Source organism: Penicillium maclennaniae (assembly GCF_028827695.1).
Source record: "Penicillium maclennaniae strain IBT 15551 chromosome Unknown utg000003l:1.0-5670915.0:1.0-5674809.0, whole genome shotgun sequence".
Lineage (NCBI taxonomy): Eukaryota > Fungi > Ascomycota > Eurotiomycetes > Eurotiales > Aspergillaceae > Penicillium > Penicillium maclennaniae.
Genome location: NW_026623215.1, coordinates 1101902 through 1115856, shown reverse-complemented (window position 1 = coordinate 1115856; position 13955 = coordinate 1101902). Strand labels below are relative to the sequence as shown.

Below are 13955 nucleotides of genomic sequence, written 5' to 3'. Positions count from 1 at the left end.
CGGTGAGAGTTCACGAAAGCGTCATTCTATAATTAAAAAAAAAAAGACTATCTATCTATCTATCACGATCTTGCTAGACAACCTGAGTATGTATGTGTGTGGTGGGTATTTTAGAATTCAAATCCAAAAGGGGCTATGATTCCCGATCGCTTCATAGAAATCGGTCATTTTTAGCGACTCTTACGACAAGACGGAGAGAGGCAAGTTGATTTCCAAGACACTCAGCTGAGCCATGCGTGTTCAGCTGAAAGCCCCTTTCGGCATAAATAATCCAATGTCTCCCTCGATCAAGACCAGCGTTGATATTGAGATCCTAGTACACTTATTCTTTTACACCCATACGCTATGAGCCACGGCCCTGGGGAAATGGGCGACATCTCCAAATCCAAATTCTCCCCATCTCGCAAGCGCATCATCATCTGCTGCGATGGAAGCGGTCAGTCGGCCGTCTCCGGCGAAGAGAGCATCCCATCCAACGTAACCCGCCTTTGTCGCGCAATCAACAGCGTCGGCATCGACAACGACGACCACCTCCCCTGGCAACAAGTAGTTTGGTATGACTCCGGAGTCGGCACGAACTCAAACGGCCATGTATCTGCAGGGAAAGATCTCGAAGGGAATGTCATCGAAGCATACAATTTCTGTGTATTGAACTGGAACCCCGGCGACCAGATCTTGTGTTTCGGCTTCTCGCGTGGTGCGTATACCGCGCGCGCTATTGCGGGGTTGATTTCGGATTTGGGTATTTGTTCGAAGACCGATATCCAGGATTTCCCAGAAGTGTGGAAACTTTACAAGCAGAGTCATCCTGCTATTACGGGGGATAGATTCTATGGCAGTGATGCTTACTATGACTGGCATGATGGGAAGCCGGCCGATCCTCAGCCGGAGGAAAGGCAGGGTGATCATGTCGTTTGGGAGTCTACGGGTCGGGGCGAGTGGGCTCAGACTCCGGAGTCAAGACAGGTCGAGGTGGTGGGTGTTTTTGAGACGGTGGGTGCGCTGGGATTCCCCGAACTCTTCGGGTATGAAGTGCCTCGATGGATCTCGCGAACCGATAAGCCCGAATGGCATAATGTTGGACTTTCTCCCAGTAGGATTTGGACTCTCCCCCGACATTGTCCCAAATGACTGACAACATCTGCAGATATCAAGAACGCCTTCCAAGCACTAGCTCTGGATGAACATCGTGCTGCATTTACCCCGACTCTATTCTACGTGCCAACTATCACGAAAGCCACGCTCGAGGAAATCCAAAGGGCACGAATGACATGGGAAGCCGCATCCAAAGCCTGGTTCGATCTCCTCTCAACCGAGCGGCCCTCCCTCGAAGATCTGAAACGAGTAATCAAAGACAAGAACGAAGCCGCGCGAAAACTGCTCGACTTGGAGGAAAGCCAAAAAGAACGCTCGAAGCTACTCCAAGTCTGGTTCCCAGGTGTGCACGTCAATATCGGTGGTGGCTCCACTCTGACCCTGGAGAACAAGGGAAACATGGAAGAGATGTCCAACATTACCTTTGCCTGGATGCTGGACCAGATCAAGGGCTTTGTTTCTCTCAATCAAGGGACTTTGCAGAAGGAGCAATTGGCTCGTCAGACTAGACTCGCTAAGATCAATACCGCGCTTCACTGGTATAAGGAGAGAGTTGAAAGACTGAAAAAGGAGTCGTGGGGCAAGTGGCTTGAGCGCACTAGTCAGTGGGCTGTCTCGTCGATCAGACACCCTCTGACCCCGGGTGATAAGCCGGCTCACATGGAAGACCGCAGCTATACCTGGGGACTGGGCGATTTACCGGACAGCTTTGGACTAGTGTACGTTGTCAATGGATCTAGACTGCGTACACCAGGCCGCTATGCCCTTGATAAAGGTCAGAAGTTGGGCGAAACATTTGAGCGAGTGCATCCGGTTGTGGGATATCGGGTGGAAAAGACCAAAGACCATGAGAAAAGCAAGAGGTATCGCCCAATCTGGCTGACGGGGGACAACTACGTCCGGAAGAAGAATGGGGAAGGATTCGAGTATCTGTTCAAGTACCCCGGGTCCTCGGAGTATGAAGTCCTGCCTGAGTGGAAGCTGTCCGAAAACATTAACTCCTTTGAAAGACTGGCCATCCAAGACAAGGAAGCGCAGCAGTATGTCAACGCCCTGGATCTCCAGCTGGGAAGAGATATCAAGGATCCTCTTCCGCGATCAGAGTGGTGGGAGGTATCTTAGAATTGTGCTTGTAAGACATAGGATGGGACATAACAACTTTCATGGATATAATATGCACATGTGTAATCTGAAAAGACAAATCCCCCAATACCTTCCGGTTCGCCATCGCTCACAACTGTACAACAAAATAGCAAAATATACACGGTTCGGGATAAAGATTAAGCCTGGACCAAACGTCGATCCCGATCCCGATCCCGATCCCGTTCACGTTCACGTTCTCTTTCTCGCTCGCGTTCTCGCTCACGGTCCGCGTCTCGATCATTCCCAGCATCCCCGGACCGCTCAGCGCCGCGCTCTTTCTCCTGTACGGCCGCCGCCACACGGGCGTGGTGATCGACCGTGTCCAGGATAGCCTGCATCAATCGCTGATTCGCGTCAGGGTCGTCGTCTTGAGTGGACCGATGCTGTGGGTGTCCATGGTGTGGATGCTCGTGGTGCGACTGTTCGTAATTAATTCGGCCACTCCCTTCATCACTCATCGCTCTCCGCGGGGAGTTATTAGACGATGGGGGAAGGTTATGAGAAGCTCCGGAGCCTGGGCCGATGTGTGGAGCCCCAGGTGCTGATTCGCGGCGATTATGGTAGTAGTGATGTGGGTCCATGGATGCAATTCCCTCCGGGGCACGCTCTCCGTGTGTTGGTCCGCTTGAGCCCGGAGAGGCAAGACTTTGAATAGGAGGGAGGGTGTTGCGTTCTTCATCCCGCTGCTCGCGTGGCTCGCGTGGGATGAGCGCGGATGCACCATAAGCCGCGCGTATCTCGTCTTCCTTGACGTCGCGCCAAGAGCATTTGGCGTGCTTCTTAGTGCAGCCCATACAGGCTGTCAAATTTTTGAGACAGTCCATGTGGAGACGGCGACACCGGTCACAGGGCGGGATGACTCGTTCTCCGCGGCCCAACTCTTCCATGCGGGCGACCATCTCTAGCTTGAAAGGCCCCCCGTCATCCTTCTCGCTGGGCGTCGTCTTTGGAGGTGGGAGTAACGAAGACGGTGTACCGGGAATGGCCACTGGGGTCGTAGAAGCAGGTATAATGCTGTAATCTGCCGGATCCGAGCCTCGTGGCCGGGGTAGAGGCTGAGGCTGAGTCTGAGGGTTGACTGGGCCCGCAGCATCTTCGTAGCCGCGCGCGTGGCGATCAGCTGTAGTGAAGAATTTCTTCATAAGTTCAGTGCGAGTGGTAGGCGATGCGCCTTTGATTGAGGTTCCGTTGATGATGGTCACGTTCTCAGTGTTGGAATGGGAGAACATAAATTGAGGCGATCGCGGATTCTCTTCGGTCTCGGCCTCCTGCCGGTTTGAGTTGACGGCCACAAAGCCGGAGGGTGATGCATTGGATGAACGACCATTGATCGCAGCGTGACCACTGGTATCGCGCCAGACATCCGCCGCACTGCGCGATTGCAAAGAAGCGTCGTTTTCTCTCCGGCTCACAATTGCGGTACGGCGGTTCTTCAGGCGATAGCTGAGCTGACGGGCTCTGGCAGACACTATATGCGAAACCAATCAGACCATATCACTTAATATAAGCTGGCGTAGAAAGCACTTACCTTGGTCAGCCATTTGAATGATGTGTTGAAGATTCTTCTCAAGGATTTCTAAAGCGCCCAGCTCCTTCTCTTCATCCTCGATAATAGGCTGGGGCGGAATCATTTTCTGCGGCATGCCGGAGGCAATAAGAACGAAATCCTCCTCGCTAATCTCTACTCGACATTGCTTGGTATAGAACTGGCAGACTCGGATGCCGTTACGCTGCTTCTCCAAATTGAACTGCTCGGGTTTGCTCTTGGCGAACTCGACCACATCCAACCAGGTCACCGTAGGGCCGTCTTTGCCGTGTGACTTGAGCACGCGCGGGGGCCCATCGAACAGGCGCTCAAAGCGCTTGATCAAGATCGGGCCCAGCGGGCATGCGCCCAGATTTCCGGCAATGCTCTCGTGACGGTGGAGTACGCCGTCATATTCGCCGATCAGGTGAATGATAGCGGGCATGGTATCTTCGGCGGAGACCAGGGGCAGGTTATCCGGGTACTGGCGTGCGAGGTAGTTGATCTGCAGGTGGTTCGAGTGCGTCTTGAGCACCTTGGACTGATGTAGCTGGTGCTCACCCGTGGGAGACCGAGGCCGTTTATTAGACGGCTCAGCCACCGGGTGTGACTCCATGGCGAGATTCGTCCTAGAGACGTACTTGAAATAGGAGTCAAGGTAGTCAGGCCGAAGGGAAATTGACGCCGGGGGCCGCGAGCCAGTGCGGCTGGAAGGAAGAGGGAGGGAGCGCGGGATGCGCAGGACTAAGGATCAAGGAGCCGTATGGGAGTGAACATGGGCGAAACTTTCATGAGAAAATAGAAGGGGAAGAAGTACCGGGGTCCAGGGAGGTGCTAAAAGCGGCCCCCGGAACGAACGGGGCCTACAGACAAGTACCTGTACCTGATCTCGGGGCTTTCGTACGCCCGCGCTGGTAGTTACGGTACCTATACACGGCGGAGTCCCGCCGGCCTATTCCGCTGGAATGCGCTGGCACCCTCCGCCTGCACCTTTAGTGTGGTATCCACGGAGGTTGTGCGCCGTGGGTGGAACATCTCAGTCTGTATCCTGTATCCTACAGTTTCAGGGATTCGTGCAAGCCTCTTAAGGCTGGAGTCCCCACCCGACAAGCCTTGGGCCTTGTGGAGGTGCATTTCGCTGATGCCTGGGGTCCGCGCGTACTGGATACCTCCTCCGCCCACCGCCCCCGGTAATATGACAGCGTAATTTACCAGCGGGATTCAGGCGGACAATTCATCAGTCCACTCTCGTCCACTCGTCCACTCTGAGCCTGTGAACCCCCCCGCCGAAAATCCCTCATACTTGCCCACCCCCTTCACCATTTTAGTGACCGCGGGCCATACGCTGTATTCCCTTTCCTCCATTTCTCCATTCTAGGTTTAACTCCCTTTTCCCCCCCCCTCCCCTTCTCCTTCACCGCTCTCAAATCAATCCCCAATGTCCGAACGTGGTTCGTTCCGAGGGGGCCGTGGTGGTCGTGGTGGTCGCCAGCCTCAGCAAAAAAGTGGCGGTGGTGGCGGTGCACAGGAGAAGCCCAAGAAGGAAAAACATCCTTGACTTGAACAAGTACATGGACAAGGAGGTCATGGTCAAGTTCAATGGCGGTCGTGAAGGTGTGTTGGAATCGTCTCTTTTTTCAAATGAACCCTATGGACATGTTCTAGATGCTGACCCCCCCCCCCGTTAGTCACTGGTACCCTGAAGGGCTATGACCAGCTCATGAACCTCGTCCTCGACGACGTCAAGGAGTCTATGCGCGGTAAGTCTCATCAATTGCTGTTAGCAATTTCTGCATATTGACGTCTCTCCAGATGACGAAGGCAACCAGACCACCCGCTCGTTGGGCTTGATTGTGGCTCGGGGCACCCTGATCGTGCTTATCTCGCCTGCTGATGGCAGCGAGGAGATCCCCAACCCGTTCGTGCAGCCTGAGGAGTGATTTCCATGCTATCCTTATTAAGCAATTCAAGCGGCGTGGTCTCGTTGACTTGGCTAATAGAGGTCCGTTTGGGGCCCACTGCAAAATTTGATACGCCCTCATTCTTGAGTGACTTGGAGCCAACGCTCTTCAGAGCTATGAGGGTAGTGAAATGCAACATGAAGCTGTTACATTTCACCTTTGGCCTGAATTATGATGTATGATAGTGGCCATGCACTATGGATTCGGATAAACCGCCATGGTGTTAAGACCTACTCTATCAGAAATATGATATCCACAACAATCAAAGATGAAAGAAAAAGGCGGTCTCAAATAGGAATCGTAAAACTGGGTAGGTATCATAGATGATGCGCCCGCACATAATTCTGTACATAATGAATCTAAAAGTGATCTACTGGCCCACTTCCCCAGACGCAGTGACCACGTCGCCAAAGTCATCGTCGTCTCCTGCGACTTCATCTTGCAGTCCGGTTTCTGTTTGGATCTTTCCATCCTTCAATCGTCGCACGCCTTCTCGATCTTCCACCCAAACTCCGGATTTCTCCATGCTATCAATGTACTCCACGCCGATGCGCAGGTTGAGACCAGCGCTGAGAGCCCGCTCAATACGTGCCTCTCGGGTCTGCGAAACGAGATTACGGAAGACGTGAACAAAGAATCCTCCGAGGATATCGACACTCCAGTCTTCCGGAACGAGATCAAGTACCTCGCGTACATCAAACCAGGCCGAGAATCGAGCCAGCAAGTCGCTTGTGCGCTCAATGCGGTCTGACAAGTCCTGGATTTGAAGGAACTCATCTAGCAGATGCCGGAAGAGAGTGGACTGTTGATCGTGGTTAGCAAGCTCAGGCTGCACACCAGCAGATGATATTGAGCTGCGCGGACCGCCGAAGAGGCAGTAGCGGATTGCGGAGTCGTAGTCTCCCAGACCATGAGTTAGCAGACGCAGTGCAGCGCGGTGGTGGCCCTGTAGACCATCGAGGATGATACTCTCGGAGACGAGCTCATCCTGAAATGGTTCAATGCGGGAAAGCACAGTAGGGATGGAATATGTAATTCCGGAGGGAAGAGCAGTGGATGAGAACTGGGTTCCAGAGGTGCCACTCAGTAGCTGGAGCAGACGAAGTCGAGACTGCCACCAGGGCTCACTTGGTGTGTTTTCAGAAATGAAGTTCAGATAAGTGGGCTTGGGAGGACGCAGGGCCCGATACGTGGAGTAGGAATCGGACAGAGACGTCCGTGCGTCTGAAGAGGACTCAAGCACCGAAAGCACTTCGTCCAGGTAATAGGAGATGAGATCGTCGGCATACTGGGTGTAGCTTTTTGCAAAGACGAGATGCTCCAGATAGAACTGAACTGCGTTAGGCGCTCGCTCCTTGAGCAGAGAAACCACGTCTGCAGGATCCAGTCGCACTCGGCTAGAGTTGTCTGCAAATACCTGAATGCCCAAAGCCGGGTTCCGTCCAGCGAGCCAGGCGCCATATTCTTCCACCAGTTGAGAATCCTTGATTTTCACCAGATACTTTCGCATTTGGGACTCGACACCCTGGGCGTTCACTTCCCCGCCGACATCGGCTTCACCGTCAATAATTCTCCGCCATGTCTTAAGTACATTGCGGGACATCTTTCGACTTTGATAAAGGCGGCTCAGGATGTAAAGTCGCTTGTACTGCTCCAACAGTTGTACTGCCCGTTCAAAATTGCCCTTCCAGTTGTCGACGAGCTTGTTCAAATCGGCACGGATAGGAGACGACTTCCGTTGCTGAGCGTTCAAATGGGCGTCTTGCTCCAGTAGCAGATGAAGCAGCGCAGCATCAGTGCTGTCCAGAACGTAGGTCTCATCTGATATGCTACCGTATCCCCTCTTTTGTTGCCACGAGAAAAGGTAACGCTTCAACATATTCAGCAAAGAGCTATGGACAACGGCTGGCCCAGATGTCTCTTGAGGCATCCTCTCAATTTGCTGAATGTACTTTTCGACGATGTTGGCTAGCCCAGCAGGAATCCAAATACCCTGAGGTCCTTGCAGGACCTCACATCGGAGCAAAGGGATGAATAGTAGAGCTATCCGGGGATCCAAATTACCTGCCAACAACGCTTGCTCAGTATTGTTAACCATGGGGTCTCCATGGTTCTTAGGCTGCATGGAGAGCAAATCTCCATACAAGAGCAAACAAGCCTTTTGCTTCAAATAGCCCAAGCCGATAAATTCAGACTCAGTCCGAGGCTCAAGGTCCTGAATAGACAACATCAACTCCATGACAGAGGTTCTATGCAGAGCTGTTTGGCCGCTCTCGTTTGTCTGTAGGGCCTTCTGTAGAGTATCCTCAAGCTGAACGACAAGAGGATTCTTGACTAGGCGCCATATTTTGGAGCCCGACCAAACGATGAGACTGCTTCGGAGTTTGCCCAGTCCATGTGCAAGTTTTTCCTCTTCGGAATTCCGCTGGGTCTCCCAATCCTTCACTCCTTTCTTGAAATCCTCGCAATCGGTCAACTCTTGGGATTCAAACAGTTCTTTCTCCTTTTGTGAATGTTCGATCGATGCGTGTGTTCTCGAATCTACTGCGGGTACATGGGGGGCTAGCAGTGGAGTCTTGAGGCGGACCATTCTGAGGAGCTTGCCTACATCGTCGAGCTCGAGATGGCTAGGGCTGATTGTGTGTCGAAGGCCGACTTTGGCTGACTCGGCTTCGCTAGGCGACGGTATGTCGAGCCATCTCCTTTGTCGTTCAATCTCTGCGGGATCATCGTCCCATCTTTGAATTTCCAGTCGGCTTCGTTGTCCATCATCATCGAATTCAATGACAGCAAGAATATACTCCTCCCTGGCATCTTCACTAGGTTGGAGAGACTGCTCATCTTCGCCAGCATCGATCGTTACTGACTTGGGGTATCGATGGAAATTGATCGTGCCTCGGACGACTTCACCATCCAGGTCTACAAACATGCCCACACCGGGTTCTTTCTCCTCCGTTCCAGTCACCAGGAGGAATTCGGAGGGGGTCGGAGAGACAACGTGAGGCAGAAGTTGCTTTGTGACTGGCTTCGCTGGTATAGGCGGCAATGGCTTCAAGCTATCGGAAGGAGAAGCTTGCGCTTCAGGACTGTCCGATTTCTTCTTCTGCTCATCATTTTTATCGTCTCTTTCTTCAGAGCTTGATCGCCGAGAGGTCCCCGAGGGTGCGAAGGGATCTGGTGTTCCCGGTGATCTCTCACGCTGTGGTATTTGCGCATTTGGCTGCAACATTCCAACATAGGTATTCAGGCTGGTGCTTCTTCCGTGCGCATGAGGGTCGCTAGGAGGGGAGCTTGGGTATGACGAAGAAGGCGACCGTTTCAACGGTGTTTGGGGTCCTGGCGTCATATCTTCAACCTGCCCAGAATTGAATACTTCGTTCGATGAGGATATCGGGAAAAGTGGAATCTTCTGTTGGTGTTCCACCTCTAGGAGCGAGTAAGAGTGCCCATCAGCGGCACAGGCAATTGTACCTCTACGCGCCGCAACTAGGCAACCGGGGAATCCAATCTTCTTGATGCTTTTCGGCTCATCTCCGATCTGAACCAGGAGTATTCTATTCTGTACGGCAATCATCACAACTGGGTCTTCTCTAGACCCCAAGTCTCGGTTGAGATCCAGGCCGCCAATCCAGCGACAGTGATTAACCTTGGTGTTCCAGGCCGGGCTGAGCTCTGGGAGCATGTAGAACGTGACTGTGCCATTGCAGAGAACGCAAGCTTTGTTCACCGACGCAAGTATGAGAATCTGCTGAACACCTCTTTGATCGCTGTCTGAGGGCGCGCTCAGGAATGGGATAGGCAGTCGCGATGCCAGTATAAACGTAGGCTCGTTAGGTGCGTCGGAAGCAGCAGGAAGGCAGACAAAGTGCAGGATTTCGGCTGCAGAAGTGCCAATGTACAGATTCTCCTCTATAGAGTGAGGTTAGTAAGAGAATTCTTATCGAAGGCTGCCAACCGCGCTGGCATAGCTTACCCCAGTATTCGACACAAGTGATGTAAACGCCGGAGCTGTCTTCGGTTGCCAGCGGTACATCATCGAAAAGGGACCGTAAAATATAGGGATCAGTCCCAAGGGGACCAATTCTCCGCCTCTTACGAGGGCCGGCTCCATCGACCGAAGCCATGGCTAGCTTCAAGGTGGTATCTCCCCGCCAGCTTAGGAGGATGGTTGGAAGGCGGTCAGATGTTTGGGGCCAAAGCTTCCCATCAGGGGCCGCTAGATCAGGAACGGGATGCTTCTCATCGGTCGGAACATTGGAGCTTTTCGAAACCTCGATTTCTTTCCTGTAAACCAGATCTTGGTTGAACTCGCTTTATTCATGACATATTCATCTACCTGTCACTTGCGACAAGGCGCATACATTGCGGAACAACTTCGGCCCGTTGCGCGCCGCGTGTCCTGATCTCCAACTCCGCAGAATCCCCCCCATCTTAACTTGGCAGATTGCGATTTGGTGTGGGGTGACCGTGCAGTCCTCTTCGGTTGACGCTGGATATGGATTCCTTCGCCATTAGTGAGGGTCTTGCCGCCCAAGAGCGGCAAGAGAGTCAATCTGAGCCTGTTGACAATAAGCTATCCGAAGAGACAAACAAGTTCCAACGCGCAATCGCAGCCTGGCGAGGTATGTCACCCGGTATAATCACAAGATCCCCAGCAGGGCGCAACTGACATTGTATGGCCAGGAATCGACCTTGCCAGCACCATCGCTAAACTTGATGCGACCGCTTCCGATATTGTTGAACAGCAGCGGGAGTCTCTGGTACAGAGAAAAGATCTAGCCCAAAAAACCAAGGAATTTAAGAAGCTGGAGGAGCAGGCCAAATTGTCTGAGTTTAAAGGATTGTTGAAAGCTTATCAATCTTTTATCGATGTCTTGACCAACCAGGGCAAAACGTCCTCGTCCTCATTCCTGCAACTATATTCTTCTTTATCCGAGGCACCCGATCCCTACCCTCTTCTGGAAGCTTCTGTCGATTCTCTTGCTCTATCCGAAGATACAGTCCCAAAGCTCACCTCGGAGCGCGATCAATTGCGACAATCTGTCGACCGGCTCACAAGACAGCAGGAGGAAAGCGAGAAGCGCCTTCAGGAGGAGCGTGCTGCGAGGAAGAAGCTCGAAGAGAACCAAGAATCCAGAGCCAAGGAGATTGAAGCATCGTGGGAAGCTGTCCTTATGGAAAAGACGAACAACTGGGAGGCCAAAGAGAGGAGCTTGGAAGAGAAGGTCGAAAACCAGGAGCGTTTGATTAAGGAGCTCAAAGCTAGTTACGAGGTCTCTCAGCGGCTGGGCGGGGATGATGATAATGAAGAAGCTCGCAACGGTGCTACTGCTGCTGAGCTGGAACTCGTTTCTGCTGATTTGGAGAAAACCAGCTTGAGGTTGGCTGATGTCGAAACACGCAACGAGCAGCTACGGCTAGAATTGGCCCAAGCTGTCTCTCATTCACATCCTGGTCAGCCGATCTCGGTTCAAGATGATCCTGAATATCAGCGCCTTCAGTCCGAAAATTCTTCCTTGCTACGGAAACTAGATGCCGCACGATTTGACAAGGACTCAACCCGACACTCCTGGGAAGGAAAGCTCCTACAAGCGGAACGAACTGCCGCTAAAATCACAGCCGAGAGGGATGAACTGCGCTCGCGTCTCGATAAGTGTGCTGACTACGAGGATATTCGTCGAGAGTTGGAGATGATCAAGTCGATTGAGTTGACGGCAGGTGACGATGAGGATGATCCAGAGACGACGCAAAGTGATGCAGTGGGTGCTAATGGATCTGCCACGAAAGCTCCAGAGAAGAACTCGCTTGAGCAACTTCTGCTTGCCCGCAATAAAAAGTTGAACGATGAGCTGGCAGTCTTACGGGTCTCGACACGCGATATCCAAGAACAGCTTGAGACGATGCGTAGCGAGCTTGCGACGACAAAAAGCGAACTTGATAAGTCCCGAGGGCTATCGACAACCCTAGAAAATGATCTTCTTCAGGTGCAACAAGAGGCAGCCAACGCATTCCCATCGTCGGCCATGTCTATAGCGGGTACTTTTACTTCGAGGTACCCCCACTCAGCCCGTCGGGGTGCATCATCTCCCACCTCGTCAATTATCTCTGGCTTCGACCAGACTGCCACATCCGCCACCACGATGGATGCTATTCGTGCCGGAGAAGCCGTGGGGGGAGGTTCTGGTCTTCTTCCCATGATTCAAGCGCAGCGTGATCGTTTCAAGAAGAAGAATGCGGAGCTGGAAGAAGAGCTATCGAAGACGTATGCCACAGTCAAGTCCCTTCGCTCGGAAGTTGCATCTCTTCAGAAGGACAACTTGGGCCTGTACGAGAAGACTCGGTATGTTTCCACATACAGCCGTGGCCAGGGTGCATCCACATCTGCCTCATCGTATGCGAATGCGCCTAGCTCGACATCTGTCTATAACTCATCAGATGCCCCTTCCGGTCTTTCCCTTGATCGGTATCAGAATGCCTACGAGGCACGGATCTCGCCGTTCGCTGCCTTCAAGGGCCGAGAATCGGCGCGAGCGTACAAGCGCATGAGCCTTCCCGAGCGAATTGTCTTCTCGCTTACTCGCATCATCATGGCCAATCGAACCAGTCGAAACCTGTTCGCAGGCTACTGCCTCGCTCTGCATGTCCTTCTCTTTGTCGTACTCTACATGATGAGCACGACAGAGATCGAAAAGCATAGTGCCATGAGTGCTGTGGGCAGCGCCGCAGCAGCAGCATATGGCAGTAGTGGTAGTGGGTCTGGTATTGGCAGTGGCAGTGGCAGTCAGCTGCATGGTGATGATTGGCAGCAGGAGGGTTTCAACCATGCAGGCTGAAACCCTTGATAGTTGAAGTTGCGGGGCAAGAACCTGTTTTTTTTTCTGATGTTCAAACAGCGAAAGTTAGGGGATGGAGTTTTCATATTTTTCCTTTGTAGCATGGCTGGTCATCGATTTTGGCGTTGAGAATGAATGAGTGGGCCGCTCTGGCGAACGGGCCTAGTGTTGCTCTGCATTTCTTGTTCGGAGGTTCCTAGTCAGCCAGATTGTACAGTCTATTAGGGCCCGGGAAATGACTACGAGCTTTGTATCAGACCTGTTCATCACTACCTACCTGTGAGGTGTTTGCCAATGGCACATGATACGATGGTTCAACTATCCCTAAGGGTTTTTGGAAGAAGCGCAAGATGGTTACTTCGCGCAGGGTCATCTGGTATCTGAAGTGGTTCGTGACGTAGGTTCGGCGCTTGAAGATCTAAATCATCCCTCACGAGAGGACGCGGAGGGTAGGCACTTTTACTTGTGTCATGGGAAGCGGTTCAGGCTAACATGCGAGTGTGCATTCTTGCCTTCGATTCAACAATCAAGGAAGCAAGTCACTCTTGATGATATCCTATGAATGGTGAGCTTTCTGCCTGCTATTCTCCCACCGCTGTCGGTCGGGGACTGTCTAGCAGAAGGGAATAAAAAACCAAAGCGCAAGGAATTGAAGCAAAAAGAGAATGAAGGCCCGAGCCGCGGATCGAACGCGGGACCTCGCGCAGGAGTGCTTAGGTCGAACCCTAAGCGCGAATCATACCACTAGACCACCCGGGCTTCTTATTGAGAGACTGCCGAAAATTAAGCAATCTGAACAATGAAACACAGCAGGCTGATCAGCACATTAGATCGCCGGCGTCTGGCAATCCTGATGGGGTGAAGAGACTCCATTTCAACTGATAAATTTGGAATGTGGGGTAATAGCTCCAACTCATCACTTCTTAGGTGTACTCTTCCCTCAATTCTCAGATGAATGTCATTGAAGGTAGTATCGTGGCTAGTGCCACTTACCCCTCACAAGATATATCGGGATCTGACCGTGGAAACCAGTTACGCATTCCCTCTTCGTTCGGGTAAAGATACCTTTAGCCAGGTGATGTGGATCATCGGTTAAAGATAGTTGAAGTGGCTGACTTGAAGATTTCGCTTTGAGTAAGATGGCGCTGATGGCGTCGGCTACGCGCCCAGTGATTGTAACCTGCTCGGGTTGAGCCAGAAGTGGGAAATGCCACAAATGTGGAGGGTAAGCTCTCATCCAGCCTCCCCGCAATGATCATTCGGGTGGCTACCCGAAAGCAAGACAGCTCTACTTGCAACAAATCATGCCCCGGTGCATCCAATTAGATATCGAACACGTCGATTGTCAATTCGTCCTAATCTCATCCAGCCGCCCTATTTCTTCAGGGAGCGTCCTTG

At 52.3% G+C, this 13955-nt stretch overlaps 5 protein-coding genes across 5 annotated transcripts; 3 read left to right on the top strand and 2 right to left on the bottom strand.

The window, feature by feature from the left end:
• Positions 1 to 345: 345 nt before the first annotated feature.
• N7477_002520 (T6SS phospholipase effector Tle1-like catalytic domain-containing protein) lies at positions 346 to 2217 on the top strand (the record flags this gene model as incomplete). The annotated part of the gene is made up of 2 exons (XM_056964183.1): positions 346 to 1093; positions 1148 to 2217. The coding sequence occupies 2 exons, from the start codon at positions 346 to 348 to the stop codon at positions 2215 to 2217; spliced, it is 1818 nt and encodes a 605-aa protein (XP_056824136.1).
• A 158-nt stretch (positions 2218 to 2375) lies between these two features.
• N7477_002519 (Zn(II)2Cys6 transcription factor domain-containing protein) lies at positions 2376 to 4379 on the bottom strand (the record flags this gene model as incomplete). The annotated part of the gene is made up of 2 exons (XM_056964182.1): positions 2376 to 3706; positions 3767 to 4379. 2 exons carry the CDS (start codon positions 4377 to 4379, stop codon positions 2376 to 2378), a joined length of 1944 nt encoding a protein of 647 aa, XP_056824135.1.
• Positions 4380 to 5334: 955 nt separating this feature from the next.
• On the top strand, positions 5335 to 5703 carry N7477_002518 (U6 snRNA-associated Sm-like protein LSm7; the record flags this gene model as incomplete). The annotated part of the gene is made up of 3 exons (XM_056964181.1): positions 5335 to 5377; positions 5452 to 5523; positions 5576 to 5703. The coding sequence occupies 3 exons, from the start codon at positions 5335 to 5337 to the stop codon at positions 5701 to 5703; spliced, it is 243 nt and encodes an 80-aa protein (XP_056824134.1).
• A 391-nt stretch (positions 5704 to 6094) lies between these two features.
• N7477_002517 (uncharacterized protein) lies at positions 6095 to 9848 on the bottom strand (the record flags this gene model as incomplete). Its single annotated transcript, XM_056964180.1, has 2 exons — positions 6095 to 9633; positions 9698 to 9848. 2 exons carry the CDS (start codon positions 9846 to 9848, stop codon positions 6095 to 6097), a joined length of 3690 nt encoding a protein of 1229 aa, XP_056824133.1.
• A 371-nt stretch (positions 9849 to 10219) lies between these two features.
• N7477_002516 (CCAAT displacement transcription factor COY1) lies at positions 10220 to 12557 on the top strand (the record flags this gene model as incomplete). The annotated part of the gene is made up of 2 exons (XM_056964179.1): positions 10220 to 10346; positions 10408 to 12557. The coding sequence occupies 2 exons, from the start codon at positions 10220 to 10222 to the stop codon at positions 12555 to 12557; spliced, it is 2277 nt and encodes a 758-aa protein (XP_056824132.1).
• Positions 12558 to 13955: the final 1398 nt, after the last annotated feature.